The sequence below is a fragment of the Vombatus ursinus genome, unplaced genomic scaffold (genome assembly GCF_900497805.2).
Source record: "Vombatus ursinus unplaced genomic scaffold, bare-nosed wombat genome assembly UNPS02014817.1, whole genome shotgun sequence".
Classification (NCBI taxonomy): Eukaryota; Metazoa; Chordata; class Mammalia; order Diprotodontia; family Vombatidae; genus Vombatus; species Vombatus ursinus.
In genome coordinates this window covers 7,489,169-7,510,553 of record NW_020954595.1, presented here as the reverse complement: position 1 = coordinate 7,510,553, position 21,385 = coordinate 7,489,169, and the positions used below count along the sequence as shown (strand labels likewise).

The 21,385-nt window shown below is 45.8% G+C and overlaps 1 protein-coding gene across 1 annotated transcript in view; it reads right to left on the bottom strand.

The window, feature by feature from the left end:
- Positions 1 to 6,066: 6,066 nt before the first annotated feature.
- CDK13 (cyclin dependent kinase 13) overlaps positions 6,067 to 21,385 on the bottom strand; it is a 116,039-nt gene continuing 100,720 nt past the window's right edge. The window contains exons 11-15 of the mRNA XM_027835809.1: positions 18,984 to 19,100; positions 18,214 to 18,345; positions 13,689 to 13,894; positions 10,367 to 10,642; positions 6,067 to 7,483 (exon numbers count right to left, since the gene is read on the bottom strand). Coding sequence (XP_027691610.1) covers positions 6,645 to 7,483; positions 10,367 to 10,642; positions 13,689 to 13,894; positions 18,214 to 18,345; positions 18,984 to 19,100 — 1,570 coding nt within the window. The 3' untranslated portion in view covers positions 6,067 to 6,644. The remainder of the gene's footprint in view (positions 7,484 to 10,366; positions 10,643 to 13,688; positions 13,895 to 18,213; positions 18,346 to 18,983; positions 19,101 to 21,385) is intronic.

The following is a 21,385-nucleotide window of genomic DNA, read 5'->3' as shown; positions in this document are numbered from 1 at the left end:
TCTTGAGACACCAAAAAAGGTAATTGTGACCTTTAGTGTTAGGCAGTGCATTACACATCTTTCCAAAAAGAGAAAAGTATTTAAGCTAAGAGGAAAAGGAACAAGTGAATTAATATTAAATTTGAGAATCACACCCTGATTTAATAAAATATTTTAGTTTTAGTTTTTTTAATATTAATATTTGTTTGCAATCCCCAGAAAGTTGAGCCACAAGGAGGATCTGACCAGCTTAGTTTTTAAAAATAGACAATCCGCATGTCAAATCTAGAGCCTTTAAGCTGGAATACCCGGCCAAATCACCTATTTGGAGCCGGAAAAGACCCTAGGCAGTATCCGTTTCAGTGTCGTCAAACTCGGAACCCTGGGCCACTAAACCATGCCCAAGGCCCCCTGCGGGCTGCGTACTGACTTAGAAAACCACAGGTTAGCCTTATCTTTATGCCCTTGAGTCGGTCTTGTTAACTGCCTTCCGTCACCTTTTAATCTGGTTCGGGAAGCACCCGAGAGTGCGACAGACACCCCGGATCTAGTCTGCGTCCATTTCACCTGGCTAAGGAAATTGACCTCTAAGGGTCAAGGGACCTCCCCGAGGTCCCCTAAGTATCAAGCGGAACAGAAATTTGAACCCGCGTCCCAGAACTGCAAATCCCGCCCCGTTCTGTGAAAACACACGGAATACAGTATTCGCGTATCAACACTTCGAACCCCATCGCATCGATTATTGACGTGGGATCACACATCTGGAGCCATCTGGTGCGGGCCCACAGGGCAGGGACTCCAAAGCCTGCCGTCTCCACCGAGCTGCACTGCTTGGCAGTGCACCACCCCGCTAATTCCTTCACGGAGGGCGGACGGAAAGCGAGGACCGCTTCTCCGGGGAGGCGGCGAGGCCGGGCGAGGCCGGGCGAGGCCGGGCGTGCAGGCGCGCGTTTCTACTCACCAGCCACCGCCGCAGGTGCCACGATTCCGGCCCCGAGCTCAAAGCAGACCGTGCAGGTGCAGGGCGCTGCGGAGGCCGGGCTTTGGAAACGACCAGCTTCTGATCTGGACACGTGTGCGACAGCTTCCAAAAACGAAGGGGTGGCGGGAAGAGTTCTCCGAGTCACAAAATGGTTCATTTTCCATGACTTTTTGAAGCATGGTTTCCCTCCCTTCCCCCACTCCCTTGCCCCGAGTTCAGATCTATCCCGTGAGCCTTCCTCTTTGGGTCACACTTTGTCCCGATCTGCATTTTCTGATTCACCTTTAAGGTGTATCCTTGTGGGTTCTTGCCCCTGGGTTTAGCTCAGACCCACATACTCAACAGCACAGTGGCAGGGGAAGGAGGGCCATTGATTGTCCAGCCAAGCAGTCTCCCAAGCCTGTCCAGCAGATTCTGATGGGGGTGCAGGTCTTCGGTGGTGGAAGATACCAGGAGACCCGTGGCTCCGCCATGAATTAGCTACTTTGGGAAGTTCTTTTACCTGACCTTTCTAAGCCTCAGTTTCTTCCCCTGGAAAATGAAGCCCAGGGTGCCTATTTAGGATCATATATTTAGCGTTAGAAGGGTCTTGGGAGACTGGCCAGTCTAACCCCTCGCCCCCCACCTTTTGTTTGTGCATGAGGTAATTGAGGCCCAGAGATGTTCAGTGACTTTCCCAAGGCCACACAGCTGTCGACTGCCCTAAGGCAACCACTTGGCTTTTTAGAGGAGTTGCCAGTGATTTTCCTTGAGCCCAGGTCTGGCCATCACCGTCGCCTCCCCAGTGCATATTCCAGTGGTTCCCTGTGGCCTTGGGGGTGGAACAGAAACTGTTGGGCTTTTTAAAGTCCATCACAACTTGGTCTCCTCATTACACTTGATTCCCCTTTCCCAAAGCCTAACTGGGCCTCCAGCTCTGGCCTCTACGTGAACTGTGAAAACTGTCCCCCATGCCCAATGTGCCTTCTCTCCGAGAGGTCAAGCACCACCTAAGTGAAGCCTTTCCTGATCTCTCCCACGACTGTTGGTGCCCTTCTCTAAATTACTACAGAATTACCTACAGAATAAACACTTGGAAAGGGGGAGTTAATTTTTCATGAAGATCCTTATTTTTTGTTTTTACAGATAATTCATTATCTAGTATTTATTACTTAAAAATACTAAAACCCATGCAAACTGATTTCACGAATGCTAGAGAAACTGATTCTAAATGGTCAGTTCATTTACATCAACATTGGTTTGTGCAAGGCCAGTGATTCATGTATACTGGTACTATTTCCTAGTGTTTATTCTGTAGGTAGTTATATGCCTGAGCTTCCCGGGCTCCTTTAGAGCATTTTTGTCTTTGGAGCCCTAAGCCTAACAGTGTCTGGCATGCAGCAGGTGCTCACTAAGTGCTTATCAATCGCCATTAATAGAACAAAAGTGCCACCACCGATCCCCAATCCAAACCTGGCCTGGCACAGCAGTCAGCTCACAATTGTCTACCTAACGGTACATTAGGTAATTAGCATCTCACAGGGTCTCAGCTGTGGATTTTAAGGGCCTTTCCTCAGAGATAATCCAGGCCAAACCCAGGAGGGTGACGGAGGCTAAATTACTGGCCTGAGTCACCCAGGTATTAAATAGAGCTGGGGGATGAACCCAGGTCCCTTACTAGACACATGGATAAACAAGATTAAGCTAAACTACGAGGAGAATTATTGGAAGATTAATAAAACATTTTAAGATTTTAAGTAAATAGAAATCCATTTTAAGATGTTTAAGTAAGTAGAAATCCTTATCCTTTACCATGATATTAATTGAATAGTGGCTGTAAAAGGAAGGGGCCTAGCCCTATAATGGGGGAGAGGCCATCTCTACGGACACTGCAGTGGTGCATTCTGTTAAGCCCCCATTGGGAAGCAGAACCATTCACTCCATGCAAGTGGGCTTTCGACTGGCCTGGCCTCTGCCCCATCGATGTCAAGCCATTTTTTTTGGCTCCACTTCCTTCATAAACTTACCAGCTTGCAGCATTTCCATCCCCAGGACCCCAAAACATGCTCAAGTTAATTAATATTTGAATCCTGACAAGTAAACACTAACCACCTAATTAATGCCGTCTTGTTTCACAATAACTATCAGGTTACTCTCAAAGATGGCCTAATCTCTTTTTAAGCCCTAAACCTGGAATCCATGGTTATCATCACAATGGATTGATCATCCAAGGAACCTGACAGAGGTATTTTTGTCAACCACTATCTAAAATCAAGGCAGTTGGGTAGAATGCTGGGCCTGTGGTCAGGAAGACTCATCTCCTCGAGTTCAAATCTGGCCTCAGACACTTCCTAGTTGTGTGACCCTGGGCAAGTTACTTAACCCTGTTTGCCTCAGTTTCCTCAGCTGTAAAATGAGCTGGAGAAGAAAATGGCAAACCACTCCAGTACCTCTGCCAAGAAAACCCCCAGTAGGGTCATGAAGAGTCGGCTATGACTGAAATCTTAAATCTAGCACTAAAATTTCAAACACACCTGCAAATTCTGTTATCAAGCTTGTGGTAGACATGAAAAGTACCTTCTATGCTAATCCAATGTATTTTTTTTTTTTTTGGACAAAAAACCATTTCATTTGAGTACTTATACAGAGCCCAACTGCTGTTAATTAACTGACCTCCCTAGATATCTGGTAACAGATATCTCTTGTCCTTTAAACTCACATTTGTTCTTAGAAAAAAAAATTACTCTACATTAGATGGCATTTCATTTTGGGAATGGCCTCCCAATAAGAAGAGTCTAAATCTCAAACCAAAAACACTGTATGACATACATAAATATGGTTAGGATGTGAAGTGTCTTCTGCAAAATGGGTCAAGAGAAGAGAAACCTTTCAGTCTTATCCTGGTCAGCTGACTAAATCTAAAGCTTTTGTTTTCATTTAACTTGTCAGCTGATGTTAGAATCACCTGCTTCTTAAGAAGAAACCCATGGATCTTTTCTCAATTATATTATTGAATGACTTCCACCCACAAGTTGTGCTCCTCTCCCAGTACAGGTATCTGTAGTCATCCTCCCATGCTTGCATTTCTAGGATAGGGCCTACTGCCAGTAATGGTCTTTGCACCTTCAGCTGTGTGTTTGGTGGCTACTTTCCAAGAAAGTAGCGTTATGCATAGAGGCCAAGCCATTACAACTCGATTTTCTCATAAGTAAAATGGAGCCAGTGATGCTTGCCCCCACTACATGTATCACAGAGCTGTTTTAAGGCTCAAATAAAGTCAAATATACTAAATGTCCCATAAGCCTTAAAATACATATCTGCAGCAGAGACAAAACTAAAATGCTAAAGCCAAGCCAGTGTACCACAGCTGTTTCCTTTCTCCCCCACCATTCCCGCAACATGAATAGATACACTGACATATGTTTGATCAGGAAAAACTATCCAAACAACAGTTCAATTTTATATAAAATATTTAATTTTTTTTTTAAACACAGGCTATTCATGTCACATAAATATCTTCATTTCCAGGTTAGCTGCTTATGGGCAGCAGGATTCTCTAGTGTGACTATGAAGAATAACTTAGATACTGTCATTTATAGCAAAGTCTAAAGCTACCAGACTCACCGTACTCAACTTCAGATACTTGAATACTGTACCTATTTTGCTAATTTTACAGATTTTTTTCTTCACTCCCTGCAATGTAGTAATTAATTATAAAGTTGTTAGTAACTCAAAGTTCAAATAAAACTTTGGGGTTTTTTCCTTCTACCCCATCCCTCCCTTCCCCCAAAAAAAACTCCACCAAAAATTAAAAGCCAACTGATAGCAACTCATTTCATAGTAGTGAAATGGAAAATTTTACCACTTAAAAAAGTTATGAATGTGCCTTGAGTTTTAACAGTTCTCTTCATTTATCAGATTCCTTCCATATGTTGTTCTGAAATCCTTTTCCATGAAATGGGGTTCAAGTTTTTTTTCTTAAAGGAGAGGGCCTAGGTTGTAAGGGTGGAGGGAGCACATTTGGAAATAGAAATTAACTTTATACCTGGAGTGGTTTGGATTCAGTAATCTTTCCAATTAAAAACTCCAAATCAAGCACTGAATTGTCATTAGAATATCTGAATGGCACAATTCTAATTTCCAGAGATGACATTTTCTATTTAGTTATAATGGAAACACTTATTTACCTTTGGCTACCCTTTTAAATGATTCTTTGTGGGTAAAGAGTTAAAATTGGTACCACTTGCAGCTTAAATAAGGATTATTCCATCATTCTCTTCTATTTTACAAAAGAAAAATGTTAAAATGAACTAAAACTCCATAAACACTTGGCAGAAGAACTCAGGACGTTATGTCAAATTTATCTAGAAGGGGGGAGTAAAGGGGATCTGTTTTCAGAACGTTTCCCTCTTTTGTCACCTCTGCAGTCATTCTGGGTAATGGCTCTCATTAAACCAATGAAATAACGTGGAGCAGGCTGACAGGAAATGAATAAATGGCAATTCGATAAATTCACAATGCTGTTTCTGTCCCTTATCCATCCTAAGAGGACTGTTCCCATTCTGTTATTGACCCCTGGCTTCTACTGTTAACTCTCAGTTATCCATGGGAATAGGGATAGGATGGATAACTGAACTTCACAGATAAAATAAAAATCCTCCTTCTCCTTGATGCTTTTAGCCAGATCCCTCACAAAGCTCTTTGAGCAGAACTTCTGACAAGTAGCAAAATATACTGAGAGGACCTTCATCCTCCTCTCTGATCTCGGTCTCACCCTTTTTTAATGGAGGTGGTAATGACTAGTGACCCGACCCAAAGGCAGGCAGGGTGGGTGGGTAACGGTGAGAAGAATAAGGGGTGACGATGGGCATGGGAGGGTGGGCATTAGGTGAATCGAGAGTGGGCTCTCTTCCATTCAGGGCACCAATCTCCTTTTTTTAAAAATGGGTTGTAAAGGCTATTTTTCAAACTTTAAGCTTACCTGTTAAGGCACTTACTTTCCCTCCCCACCCCAACATATTTTGTATATAAAACCCATTGTTTCATTTTAGTATTTTGCTAGGCTATGCAGTAATTTGGAAATTCAAAAGAAAAATAACATTGACCATTTTTTTTTTATAAAACTGTTGCATCAAGAGAAAGGTTGTGTTTTATTTTCTGAAATGAGCACAAAGTACACCTTTCACAATCACACTGAAAGCAGGTGCAAAGACTGACAGTGACCTTGGGCTGAAGGTAGCTTTGTAAAAAGAAAAATACCCGATAAATCAGTGCCCTTTCTGATTCTTGGCAAACTTTTTTTTTTTTTTTTACATAAAAGTTGGTCCAAACTTACAAAAAAAAGCACAAATGTGCATAGTTCAGAAGATCTGCAATAGGGTCATAAAATGCTCGTGTCCCCAAGTTTAGCATACACTAATACCTGCGAAAATACAAAATAAAATTGCTAACTAGAATCTGAAGATGTACAGTCAGGAGATCTAGTTTTCAGAACAGCATGAATTTAAGCCAAGGTGGGTTTTCTGTGTGTGAGGTTTTTTTTTTGTTTTTTTTTTTTAACTATTGTATGCAAGACCCTCTTCCACATAAAAAATAAAGCTGTTGTTGAATTAACATTATTCAAGTCTGTTGGACTGCTGCCTGAAACTGCAGCTAGGGAAAGTCTTTCCAGATAAAAACGATGTGCCTGAGGAAAAACAGATACTCAGTACGGCAACCCTCTGCCTCGACCTCTGCTTGTTGATGTGCTAATGTGTCCCCTGTATCCTTGGGAATAGCCAGGGCCCTGGGCAGGGGAAGGCCAAGTCTGTCCGTGCAGAAGGCTAGGGCCCACTGGGCTTTCCTGCAAACTGCCCCCATAGTTGTAGCTGTGCATCTTGGCGGGCAAAGAGTGAGTGCTCTCAGGCCCCGTGGCAGGGTCACTGCTATTGGCCAGAACTGCGATTGGGCCGTGACTATACTCAAATCTATGGTCCTTATCTCCACTAAACAACATGGAACCAGTGTTGAGGTAAATGTCTCCATACCCAGCGACGGAGCTGGAGAAGGATTCTGAAAAGGCAGGCGGCGGAGGCGGGCCCCCAGAACGAGATGAAGCCGCGCTGTAGGTCTCCAAAGACTGTCTGTCGGAGTTTCCGATGAAGCTTCGTCTTTCTAGGGCCGGAACAGATCCACTTCCTAAACCATCATTAACATAAGAGAAAGAAGAGGATGCAAAATTATCCTTGTAGTCCGAACTCGGAACGTAGGTGTCGCCTGCCTGATAATCCATGCTCGTGTCCAGTTTGGGGTCGTCCTGGGTCTGATGTTGAGCAAGGAGCTGCAACAGAGCAGCCTTCACTCCAGCGTGAGGGTCAGTCAATGAAGAACTGGGCGTGGGCACATGCTGGTTTTCTGTCCGATAATCCAGATCTTCTTCAGAAGGGGGGGGTGGCTCAGGGGGTTCTGGGGGGCGCTGGTCTGGAGGCAGGATTCGTGGGCGCTCCTGTTCTGGGGTTCGCTCCAACATCCTCATCTCTGCGTGTTTGACATGTTCATCTTGCCCTAAGTGAATTGGGGGGGAGAAAAGTCACAAGTTCTCACATCAAACTGAACAAAGCAACTTGGAACAGTCATTCTATTAGAGGCAGTTAGGGGGCACCACAGTGGATCACTGGGCCTGGAGTTGGGAAGACCCGAGTTCAAACTGGCATCAGGCACAAATTATTCAACTTCTGTGTGCCTCAGTTTCTCGATCTATAAAACAAGGATACGAACAGCACCGTGGGAATTGAGTGAACCATACTGACTCCATCTTGTGACTCAATTCTGGAGCTAGCTCAGTTCCCTTTCTATTCAACCATGGGTCTAGTGTAGCCCAACTTCTGCCTTGTGAGAAAACTTGATTGCACTGTTTGAGCCTGTCCCTGCATGGCTGGGAGGCTGGACCACCACTACCTGCTGCTTAGAGACTCTTAAATAAAGTCCTAGATTATGCTGACCAGAAACCCAGGCATATCTGTAGAGTGATGCAAGGAGTTTTCTCACAATTACACAGCTCAAGCAACCCATATGTCTTATCTGAAAACTGGCCCCAGACTGTTCAATCACTTATTGTTTCTACCTTCCTTTGACTGAATACAGAGACTTGGGAGGAAGTGGGATACCTCTTTCTCCCATTTCAGGGAATTCCACCTGTTCACTCTCCCCTTCCCAACTTGGAAAGTCCCTAATCTTTCGTCCTCCAATTAGAAATCAGATTACCTAATAAGGTATCCTGGTTAACTGTTTCTTTTTAATTAATTGGCCTTACTTGGCTAATTGTTTCTAATGTATAAAAACCTATCTCCCCTGTCCCCAGCTCTAAGCTGAGGAAGGGGCCTGGTCCCAACTTGTTAGGTAACTGGCATGCATTGCTCAATCAATCGATATACTCAGAAGCTCCAACCTTTGTTTCCTCAGTCACTTGTCTTTCACCCACCTAGCACCTATCTCTCACGACCTTGTAAAGATTAAATGAGATATTTGTAAAGTGCTGCTTGTCGCTGTCGCCATCATTATTATATGCTAGTTGAAAACATGATAGAGTTTTTGTTTACCTGAGCATGAGGACTGGGGGAAAATTAATTACTGCTTGCCCTAAGGATTCAACTGTTCTAAACAACTTATAAGCACAGCTTCAAAGTACTGTGGGAAGGGAGGACACCAAAATAGGATTCTAAATCTGGGAAGGAAAGAAGAAAATGACAACTGATTTACATGTTAAGCTCAACAAGATCATAATTTTAAAACACCTGAGGCTCATTTGATTTTACTTTTTGGGGGATCAGAAGAGATACATGTATTAAAATAACAGTGGTATTGGTATATAGGGCATAAATTGCCTAGCACCATTCAGGTGCCACTTAGGTCAAGGTGATAAACTCTATCTTTAAGGCCTGTTCCACCTCTACTGTCCTTACACCCCTATCCCTACCCCCCCGATTCAATGTTTTAAAGTATGTAAGACCTCACTTACCTGGAAATCTAACTTATGGCAAGCTCACCCACCTCAGTGTGAGGTGAAGGATTAGGGAAGCCTTTGAGCAGAAAGCAAAAATGAAAAGAGCTGAGAAGAGCCAACTACCCAAAACTAGAGGCAAATGGCCCTGCATGGTCAAAAAGGAAAAAGAGCTCCCTCCTCTGGCTAGTAAGAGCTTTAAAAGAAGATGCTCTACTGGCACAAAGGATGAACAGAAGAAATAAGAAGTAAATATCAGAAAGTGGCAACTTAAAGATAGGAGCCAAAGGCCACCAAGAATGATGAGAAGCAACCATGGCAAGAGAGCAAAGTATCAAGAGATTAAGCCACAGAAGTAGACAAGAAACAGCAAAAACTCAATCCGCTCTTCACTGTATGGATAAATACCTGCTACAAACACTAAAGCAGGGTCCATGGGCTTGGATGGGGGAAAAAATACATCTATATATCAACAGAACTTTATATTAATTAACAGAAACCATCTGGTTTCCTTTGTAATCCTACGCATTTTATTTTATGCCTTGAACAATATTCCTCTAAGAAAGAACAGGTCCCTAGGCTTCACCAGACTTTTGCCCAAGTGGTCCATGACTCAAAAAAAAGTTAAGAATCCTTGGATTGACTAGAGGAAGCCCAACTGAAGAATGGCTTAGAAATCTTTGAAGTCACTCAGTGCAACGCACACAATTATGCATACATACAGTGTAAAGGACGAATTCAGGAAGTGAATGACATTTTTCTCAGCTCCCCTTTCGTGTCACCCTCTTGCTCTGCACTAATAGGCAACAAGAAGAGTTCTGGAATGCAGATACATCTTTTTTGTGTAACAAGACACAGTCTGAGCACAGCCAAAAGCAGCTCCCTGGACGGTGAAGGCCGCTGCCGGCCTGGGCCCCGTGCAGATGATCTGAAATGCAGATTCCCTTTTCCATGCCTCTGAAAGGTCTGTGATTTCAGTAATGGGGGATCTGGGGCCCTGCTCTGGGTGGCGGCCCGCCAGACCCCGTGGGGTGGGAGCGATCCCAACATAGCCTCAGCACCAAACCACAGGAGCATACTCTACCAAAAGTCTAGAACCAGAAGGGATCTCGAGACCACCGGCCATCAAGACAAACCTGCTCATTTTACAGAGAAGGAAAGGGAGGCCCGAAGAGGGGAAGAGACGCCGCCCCAGGTCACATCACCCTGACACGAGCAGCCGAGCCAGGACCTCAGAACCGAACACAGTGCTCTCCCCTGCACTGTGAACGGTTCCTTGGCGCACCCATGAAGAAAGAGCACTAGACGCAGAGTGATCGGGCCTGCAGCCTCCTCTTCTGAAGCAGGGGTCACAACACCTGCACTGCTCACCTCAGCCCAAACACACTCTCCAGAAACAAGGGCAAGGTGTTGGCAGAATCCACACTGGCGCAGACGGGGCTACTCACCCAGTAGAGGAGGGCTGGGCTCCGGAGGCTGCCGCAGCTGCAGAGACAGCTCGTGGCCGGCTCCATTCTCCTTCTCTTCCATGGCTGCATCCTTCTGCTTAGACTGCTGGGCCTTGATTAACTGCGACAGGAGAACTGCAAACGCACTCTGCACGGCTGCCTGGGCAGCGTCAGTCTCGACTTTCGGCTGCACGGGCTGAGTCGACGGCTGCATTCCTCCTCCCGGCTGTTTTGAAGACTCCTGCTGGGGTGTTGGTGGGTCTGTCTGTTTTTCACCTGTTGCCAAAATTCCAGCAGGAAGGTTTATTTTATTTAGCTGCTGCTGAGGTTCAGTATTAACCATAATGTTCAATATTTGGGCACAATCAGCCACACTAACACTTGGTTTAGACTGTAGTAGGTTTAGAAGCTTTGCCAGTTCATTGTGGTTTAAATGCTGTCCAGTGCCTGTTTTTACTAAAGACAAAATTTTAAACAACTACTATTAATCAGAATTGTCATCATTCAAATACCAAAGTCCAGACCAGACCAGGAAGGTATTTAACCAGCAAAGCAGATTTTTCCATCATAACACCAAAAGGGGGGGGGGGGGGGGAAAGAAGAGAAGAAATGTGGTAGGGAAAGGTGACTTTAAACAGTCCTAAGGAAAAAATCTCAGTGTAGAGCAATTACACATACTTTGTGAGAGTTAACATGTATTATTGTGAAAAAATAAGAATTAGAGCCAATGTTCAATTTTTAATGAGTTTAAGTTTGGGAGGTAAATTCTTCATGAGAAGGAAAAACTTTAAGATTCTTGCCAAAATCCTTTATGTTTAACAACAACCACCAAAAAAAAGTCTCTTCACAACTTTAGAAAGAAACATGATCCGTCCTGTGTACTCAATCCGCCAGAAAACCCTACTGATATCCGATCTTGGTAGGGAATCTTTCCGAACTTGCCTTAAAGCCCTTCTGTACACCATCGAGGGGCAGTATGAAAATGCCTGTTTTAGGCCACGTGCTCTGGCAAATTGGGAAGCATCTGTACAATAGCGTGGCCTTCCCCCAGGACTACAATGTGGACGAGGCAAGAGAGCAGCCATCAGGTATCGAGACATTGGAGTGTTCTTTGTTCAATTTTATCTGAATTGAGCCAAGAGATTAAACTGCAAACCATAACCTACATATGTGTGGATCTCTTAGAAAGGGGGTGCTACAAAAGCTATAGAAATGTAGTCCCTGGAATCCCTCCGCCCAGCTCTTATTCTAAATAGGAGAATGCAGTCAGGAACCCTCCGAGAACCACATCCAATGCCTCTTTCAGCGCACCTCCAGTTAGCAGGTTCTTCCTGATCTCTCTCATTGCAAGTGAAGCCCAGAGATGGAGAACAGTTACCTGGTTTGTACCCTCCAAGAGAGCTCCTGCTCCCTAGCAACTCTTTCCTGGAATTCATAATTATCCAAATTAACCATTTTTTACATATGTGATACAACAGACACATTTCTGGGCCTTTGGGTCTGACTTGTAACCCATGAACACTAAGAAGGGCCAGTGTTTTCAGCCTGATGACCCAGCGCCCTTCACCTGTGCATGTGCTTCTGGAGCAGAAATGGGCAGCCTGCAATGGACTGGGGAGAGTGTGGGAAGATCATCAATTTCCATACTCTTCTCCTATAGAAGAGCCCGATAACTCAAACCTCAGAGACAGCAGAAAAGATAAACAAACAGAAGCAGGGTGGTACGTGGAAAGAGTAAGGGCTCAGGTTGGAGGACGGGGGATCAGATTCTGCCTTTCTATTTCTGTCACTTAAAACCTGTGTGACTTTGGCTAAGTTGGTCAAAGGGGTTTGGTTTAGAGTTTACCGCCTCCTTTTCAAAACAAAATAGTTACTCAGCACCCCCCTGGAAATCTACTTTCTTTAAGCCCTTAATGGTTTTTTTGAAATTTGGGTCATTTCAAACTACAAGTGCCCCCTGGATCATTCCCTAGCACCCTCCAAGGAGTGGTACCACCCACTTTGGGAACCTATGGTTTAGACAACCCCTAAGTGCCTTTCTTTCATCTTAAGATGCTAATCCCAATGCACCTAAGCGGCCAAAGGCATCGTCTGTAAAGATGGCACCAACTAGGTAAGATCAAGAGTTTGGACCAGAGGAGTGGAAGAGAGGAAAATCCCCCTTCCCCATTCTGTTCTTTGCTCTTCAGCATCAATGGGGGGAAGGGGCACATTATCATCATAAGCACCATTGTCTCAACTCTCCGTATTATTTTTGGCCTTCCTAACGCAGGTCCTGAGCACCACACTCCAGATAGATATGGTGGTGACCAGGGCAGGGTACAAGGTCCCCAGGATATATACCTGGAATATATGCCTCTGCTTCATTCCTACTCTTCTATCCCCCAATAATGCTGGTTACCTGTAAGAGGTTAACGGTCTTACACTTCTGACTCATCCTCAGCCAGAGATATCAGTCCTTTTTCCAACCAACCAGCAACAAATCCAGAGCACTAGTCCTTGGCCTTTCACTCATCAAATATGTTTCGTTCCATTAGCCTGACGAGGTGAGGCTACACATGAAGATGCTTTATGCCATGTGTAGGATGAGGCAAAGGGGCTATAAAACATCTTGTTTATTAATAACGGTACCAATAGAATGGAGAGTAAATGTTTGAAGAAGCTCACTTTGCTAGGAAAAAGCCTAATCTCAAGTGTTACTTACATTGAGAAGGCATCTATTTTTATTCAAATTATCATGAATTATTTTTGTCATGGCCAGGTAAGAGGACCCGGACATTAATTCTTCTCAGGAAGCAAAAAAGCTGTTATGTGAAGTATGTGTACACTGGGTCTCTCGGAATCAGGGTTCTGAAAAAGTCAGCTTTAAGAAAGTCAGATGATACAGCCTCAGACACTTGACACTTACTGGCTGTGTGACCCTAAGCAAGTCACTTAACCCCAACTGCCTCACTAAAAAGCAAAAACAAAAAACAAAAAAAACGAGATGCAAAATAGTCTCCCTTCATGCCATGTATCTCCAAAAACCTGTGGTGCTTCAGCCTTAAGGGCTGCTTCCACTGGGGGTCCCCTTCTCTTCTGGGCCCCTTCTGAAGACCGTGGCAATGAGGAGAGGCCCATAATGCTAACAACCCTGCTGCTGTTCTGGCAATGATGCCAAGCCATGCCAAGCCTAGTTCTAGAGTTTGCTACAGAGAGACCAACAGTTTTAGAGAGACAACCGTTTAGAAACCAGGTGTTTCTGATTCTACAGCAATGTCATAATTAACCATTTCTAAAGAAGAAATAGGAAGAAAAATACAAGCAAGCAAATGTTACTGACCAAGTGCTACATTGGTGCTGCCCTGAGATTTGAGTTGTGAGTTCGCCTGCATGCCCTGGGGGGTGTTGGTCCTGCTGTCATCCAGGCCCAGAGACAGATCTTTCCGAGGGATCTTGGCGGAAGACGCGTCCTCGGTCATCCCCATCTGCTTCTGCCTTCGGCGCTTCTTGCTCCACAGTTCATGACAATCTTGCCACAAAGGAAGGCTACAAGAGAAAACGGAGGGATTCAGTGCTGTCAACTGTCAAAAGTTCTGGGAAGCCCGATGAGATGCTCCACACGAACCTCTGGCCTGGCCTCATGAGCTCCACAAAATCTTTCCAAAACAAGGAAAAGATTCCTGCCCTCACACCGCGGCACAAAGGCTTCCTGGCTACAGGTTATGTTCTTCAATGAGCACCTCTGAATCAGGGCCGGGGGCGCCAGGGGGCGCCATGGTGCACAGAGCACCAGGCCTGGAGACAGGAAGCCTCTTCCAGCTGTGTGGCCCTGGGCAAGTCACTGAACCCCATTTGCTTCAGTTTCCTCATCTATAAAGTGAGCCAGAGAAGGAAATGACAAACCACTCCAGAATCTTTGCCAAGAAAACCCCAAATGGAGTTACCAAGAATTGGACATAACTGAAAACAACTGAACAAGCTCTGACAAAATCAGCAAGTGATGATTTATCAAAACCATGCTTACCAAATACCCAATTAAATCAACTATAAATAATACCGAAACATCATGCCAAGTAACAGAACAAGATATCAGACTTAGTTTAAAATCCATATGACGATAGCCGATTACAGATAACTTGCACCAGTTTTGGAAAATAGTTTAATTTGGATAGGCAAAAGCCCCCTGCAGATAGCAGAGCAGATAGTAGGCTGGCTCAGGAGTCCATGAGACCTGGGTTCAAGACCTACTGCTGATGCATATATGGTTATGTTACCAATCAACGTTCAACACAACTCTCTGAGACCGTACTTCATGTAACACTTGCCACTCTGCACTGGTAAAAGGAGTTTCTCTGTACCAATGAAATCCTAAGTCTAGACCAAAGTCCCTTCCTCCTTCTCTGGCCAATTCTCAACATAGCTCAATGACCCACCAAGATCAAGATCAGTTGCTTTTCTTTTTGCTGATAAGCATCCCAACTTGGGGCAAGCTATTTGGTAGCAAGGAGACCTTGGGGCCAAACGTCATTCATCTAGAACAGTTCAGATGTGGAAGACTGAAGCTAATTTTCTGTGTATTCTTAAGAAAATCATTTCAATTTAATGTTATTATGTGGCAACCACCTGTATCAGGGTTCATGTTTGGATGAATGCAACTTTAAAACAGTTTATATATACACATTATGCAAATAATATGTATTCAATTTAAACTAGACTGAAAAGTCAGCCCATAATCATTCAATCAATCAAAAAACATTTTGATAACAGCAGTTAACATTTATATAGTGCTGCAGGGTTTACACAACATTTTACATATCTCATCTGATCCTCACAACAACCCTGTGAAGCAGGTGCTATTATTGTCTTCATTTAAGAGATGAGGTAACAGATTAAAACAGTTAAGTGCTGCTCAAAGGAATCTCCCTGCTGGTGTCTGAAGCAAGACTGGAACTTGGGTCTTCCTGGCTATGATCCCAGGGCTCTACCCACCACACCCATGGAATGCTAGGGGTCATCAAATCACTTTGGTGGCTCAGTGGAGGAAGGCAATCCTTCCCCGCACCGCGCCACCCCCCCCAACCTTGCCTGCCCCCAGCAGGTCTAGCAACAGTCCAGGCACAAGGTGATGAGGGCCTGGACTGGGGGTGGTACAGCATCAGAGGAGAGAGAGGGGCATGTTCAAGAGATGCTGGGAAAATGAACAGCCCTTGGCAACAACTTGGATGGGGGAAGGGGGAGAGAATGAGTGACCCCTTGGTTGTGAGCCTAAGGGATGGGGCAGATGCTGTTGTGCCTTTTACAGTGATAGGGAAGGCAGGAGGGGTGGGAGTAAGGAGCAAAGAGAACGAGGTCAGTTTTAGACAAGTCTACTGGACATTCAGGTCAAGATGTCCGAGTGGCCGTTAGAGATGTAAGACTGGAGGTCAGCAGAGTGGTTAGGGCTGGATAAGTAGATTTGAGAACCATCAGCATGGAGATGGTCATTAAATCCATGGGAGCTGATAAGCTCATCAAGTGAAATGGTCTAGAAAGAGAAGACAAGAGGACCCAGGACAGGAACCCTGGAGGACATCTGTTGTTAGAGGGCTGATCTGGAAGAGAGTCCAGCAAATGAGACAGAGAGGGAAGAGGAGAACCAGAAGAGAGAGGTATCGAGACAAACTAGAGAGAAGAGTTATCGAGAAGAGGGTGATGGACAGTGCCCAAGGCCACAGAAAGGTGGAGGAGAACATGGACTAAGAACAAGCCACTGGATTTGGAAACTAAGACATCACTGGTAACTTTGGAGAGAGTAGTTTTGGTGAAATGATGAGGTCGGAAGTCAGGGGTGAAGGGCAAAAAGAGAGAGAGAGAAGAGAAAAGAGGAGGCCCCAGTGTAGATGCCTTTTCAAGGAGTTCAGCTAAAAGGGCAGAAGAGATATAGGATGATAATTAAGCAGGGACAGAAGGATCAAGTGAGGGTTTTTTCAAGATGAGGGAGAGATAAGCACATTTGTAGGCAGTCAGGAAGGAGCCAGTAGAAGGAGAGGCTGAAAGTGAGGGAGTGAGATGACAATGGGGGCTATCTGCTGGAGAAGAGCGGAAGGCAGGAGATCACTTGTACAGGCCGAGAGGGTCTGCCAGGGTAAGAAGTGAGGCCAGCTCTTCATGTGATATAGGGGTGAGGAGGAGAAAGTGGCAGAAAGCATCTGAGAGATGTGAGATGAGCAAGAGGGGCAAAGGAGTCACTATACTCATACCTGGTCATACACATCTCAGCAATTCTGAACCCATGTAGGCTATCACCTAAAACTCATTTCCCTTTTCCCTACCACCCAATTAATTATTCCCATCCCCTCAACCCTGCTACCCCAAAGTCCAAGCAAACTCCTAGCACAGTGCCCTCTGGCATGCCTGTTTCCCAGACAACCAACTTTTTTTATCTTAAAAGATTTTTCTCTCCCAATCTTTCCAGCTTCTAGCAGTCTCTGAGACCTGAGTTTCTCTGCTGACAAAACAGCCTCCCTGGCCACACCCTCACTGTTCTCCGGCACTCATTGTCCACGACGGAAAAAGGCAACACTCTGGTCCCCGGCCCCCCCCCCCATTCTCCCCCCACCTCCGTCATTCGGTAACCTCTCCTCCTTTGTGGTCCATACGATCCACATCTACCTAATAAAAATCCTAGTGGCTGCTGTCTACAGACAGCTGCGCCACTCCCCTTCCGTCCTCCATTGGTTTGGTACACAGCTCACACTGTGCTCCTCCTCAGTTCCTGCTCTCATACTCATTCTCCCTCCAACACTCTCACCACTCAGTTCCTCAACCGACTCACCTCCCGTGACTTGCTTCTCCCTCTCACCTCTGCCACAAACAAAAATGGCCACGCCCCTGATCCTGCCACCACCCACAAAGACACCACTTACATGTTCAAGAATCTGAAATCCCCTCCTCCGACCATCCTCAACCTATTGGCTTTCTACCTCTCCCTCACATAACCCACTGGGACCCCTCAGTCTTCTCCTAGGCCATGTCCCCTGCACTAGCCACTCCTTCCGCCCATCCTGAGCCCCTGGTGACCCTGTCCTCCTGTGTCCTGCCTAAGCCTCAGGCTTGGACCACTCCAACCATTCTTAGCCTTCACTCCTACACATACATGCTGCTAAGCAAGGAAAGAGAGAGTCCCACAGCTGTTCTGATGGGGCTGCCAGGCATTCGTCCTCTGCCTCCCTTATCAGCTGTCTTTCCTACTCTGCACAGTGGCTCTTCCATACCTTCCCATCCCTCCTCAAGCCAACCAATGCTCCCGCTGCCCCTCATGTCTTGGCTAAGACCACTGCCCGCTATTTTACAGAAAAAATTGAGGTCATTCACTGTCAGCTTCCTCTTCTTGTAGTTACACAGTCCAAGGCCAAGCAGGAGACCACCAATCCCTCTTCCCTATGAAAGCCCATCTCCAGTTGGCCTGTTCTCCATCCTTTCCATCCTCAGGTCCTTCAACTGCTTCTTGCATGATATGATCCTGAGGACCATCCCCACCCCCGTGGCATTTTACCTACTGGCCAGCTTATCAATGTCCTTAGAATCCAAGAATCCTACATCAAAAGCCCACAGAGAGCTTAAGAGCAAACCAACAAGCTCATTTCACAGATGAGGAAACTGAGACCAAGAGATATTAAGTGGCTTCATTGAAATCACCCAGGTGGGATGCAGCCCAGGAAGGACGTGAACTCACGTCCCCAAACCTGAAGCTAGCACAGGAGATGGGGGGCGGTATCCTGGGCTGGCGGCGACAGCACACTCGGTCTCTCTATCTAGCCAGAAATCACAGGAGCAGTTGTGGGCGACTCATCTCAGAGCCATTTACAGAGAACCACGCCACTTACTCTGGGGGCGGCATCTTGGAGGGCTCCACATCTCGCAGGAACTCGCACTGAAGGGCCTGCTCTGCCGTGCAGCGTTTGCCAGGATCCAAAGCCAGCATGTAATCGAACAAATCCAGTGCTGCTGTGGGGATACTGCCGCGAAAGAGACGAGGAAAAAGTCATTTCTGTTCTGCTAACGTGTTAAATGGCGAACGCCCAGTGTTCCCGTATAACGCCCCCACCACAGGGCGGTATTTCATGGAGTGGTGTGTAACACTGTGCTTTGGGAGGGAGTTCTGGGGACACAGCTTCCTTTGAACAAAGTAAGTAGTTATTTTGGCACAGACTGTGTAAACAGTTTTCTGTATTACTCTACATTTTGAAATGTGATTTTCCACAGTTCTGCAGATAATCTACACCTTAGAGTCACGAAGGAAAGAGGCCACTTTCTTAAAATAAAACAAAAGGAAAATAGGTGGGAAGAGATGGCATTACAGACATTTCTTTAGCTTTTATCATGATTCCACATTGAGGCTCCTATCCATAATCACCAAATAATGCACATCAAAAAATCACTGCTCCCAGATCAAACTTGTTCCTAGCAGGTCACAAACGGTCACCGTAGACACTGCTATGGAATAAAGGGATGCGAAGAATTCAACCGAATGTAGCGCTCTGAAGGAGGCAGGGACCCAGCGTAAGCAGCCCAAGAGAGAACAAATTCCCGCGACCACCACCCCTGCACGCACACACACGCACGCACACGCCGCACCAGTTTACTCTAATCTTACAAGACAAACTCCTCTCGAAGTTTCCGACGATACTGCTTTTTCGGCTTCATCGTATTGAAGTAGGGCAGCTTGATGACATCTGGCCACACCGCAGGACACGGACTCCCGCATACTCGGCTAAACAACACACGCAAAAAGAGGGAGTTACTCGTCGCTGCACAGAACGCCTGCTCTCCTGGGCCGGCCTCCTGGTGCGACGGGGAGACGTTTCACAAAGCAGTCAGGGATCAGAAAAGAAAATGACAGGATGCACAGAGAGCAGGCCGCCTCTTTTCTTCCGTGGCACAGCACAGGGCATGACCAGGGAACAACTTCATCCTCCACGGTCCCAACATCACCATGCGGCCTCTTCCCCTCTTAGAAGCTGCCTGTTAAGGGCAGGCTGTTACTGAATAAATCCACATTCCTCTTGTCCTACTTCTCCCCAAAATTACTGAGTGTATCTGTCAGCCAGAAGTACTCAACAACTACACCTACTGATTTGTGAGGAATGAGAAACAAAGAAATAAAATGGGCAAGGGAGTGAATCAGGGTTTGGGTTAAGGGTGAAAAGCAGATGTGAAGCTCTGGCTCCTGTACTCTCTGCTTGGCTATGACCTGTACTCTCTTTCCAAGGGCGGTGTGTTGGAACAAGGGCAAGACTGGGAATCACTGGAACTGAGTTCCAATCCTAACTCTGCTACTTATACATGTCTAACAGTGAAAAGCAACCTGTACCTGAGGGACACCCTTCTATATTGGTAATCCTACGTTTAATAAATAATAACAACGGGAGCTAACATTTCTACAGCTCCTTAAAGTTAAGGCTCTCACAGCCTGCTACATATCTCCTTTAATCCTCACAACTCTGGGAGAGAAGTGCAATTATCTCCATTTGACAGATAAGGAAACTGAGGGGACATAACTTCCCTCAAGTCATAAAGCTGGTCTGTGTCTGAAGAAGAATTTGAACTCGGGTCTTCCTGACTCTGAATGTCGCTCTCTTTCCACCACAGCCGAGTTGCCCAAGCCTCAGTGCAAAGTTAAGTGACTTGTCCAAAACGAGAATCAAATTCAGATTTTTCCATTTTTGAGTCTGGCTCCCTGTCAGTCAGGCTGCGGGCTACATTTGGTAGAGTTGCTGTCATGTAAATAAACAGGTGACCACACATCTCAGGTGTCTTTGGAAAAACCCAATTCACCCACCAATATTTCAGCAAAACTAAAAAAGCAAATGGGGCTAGTTCTGTTTATTCTTTTTCAGGACTGACAGTCTCCCCCAAAAAGCTGATTTCAGTGCATCGCTAGATGTGGAGGGGGGTGTGTGTTGCATGCACATGTGTGCAGGTACACAGGGATGCACACGTATATAGGCACAAATGAGGTGGGACTATACACTAGATGGATTTGACAAGCCATACTTTGTGTGCAATCAGGCTACACGCACACGCATACACACACACACACACACACACACACACACACACACACACACACAATGAATCAGCAAGGAATAACATTTTAATGTGTTTTAAAACATCACATTCTGTTTAATTGGGTTTTTCTTTGAAAAGATAGGTTCGACAGCTCTGACATACAGTGGGATCTAGGTAGGGAGGCAGAGAGGTGGTACTACAGTGGATAGAGCACAGGGCACACAATCAGGAAGACCCGAGTTCAAATCCAGCCTCAGACGCTGACTGCGTGAACCGGGGCAGGTCATTTCACCTCTCTTTGTCCTATCTACTGGAGAAGGAAATGGCAAACCCCTCTAGCATCTTTGCCAAGAAAACTCCATGGACAGCACTGGCAAGCTATGGTCCACCGAGTCACCAAGAGTTGGTTGTGACTGACTGACTGAACGTCAGGTAACGTTCACAGTCTAACGGAGAAGACAATGATGTACACTGGGTAGATGGGAGGCCATTCCAGAAGAAATCGGGAGAGGCTCCTCATACACAGTGGGATTTGAGCTGGGACGTAAAGGAAACCAGAGAAACCAGGAAGAGAAGAGGAGGAGAGAATGCATGCCAGGCACCAGGGGCAGAATCATGAGAGGCAGCATCTTGGGTGAACACCGGCTCGGGAGGCCAGAATTACTGAAGAGTACAAGGGAAGGGGTAAAGTCTAAGAAGGGAGCCAGGCTGTGAAGGGCTTTAACAACTAACCAGAGACTTCAGTGTTTGATCTCAGAGGCGACAGGGAGCCCCTGAAATTTATCAAGTAAGGGATAATAGGGTCAGGAGGTCAGGTCAGTACTTCAGGAAGATAGCAGAGCGGAGAGACTGAGGCAGGGAGACCCTGCAGCAGCTAGTGCAGTGCTCCAGGCATGAGGTGAGGAGGGTCTACACCAACAGGTGGATGAGTCAATCAGAGCAGAGTTGTTGCAATGACAGAATCAAAAGAACACAGTGGGTAGGGGT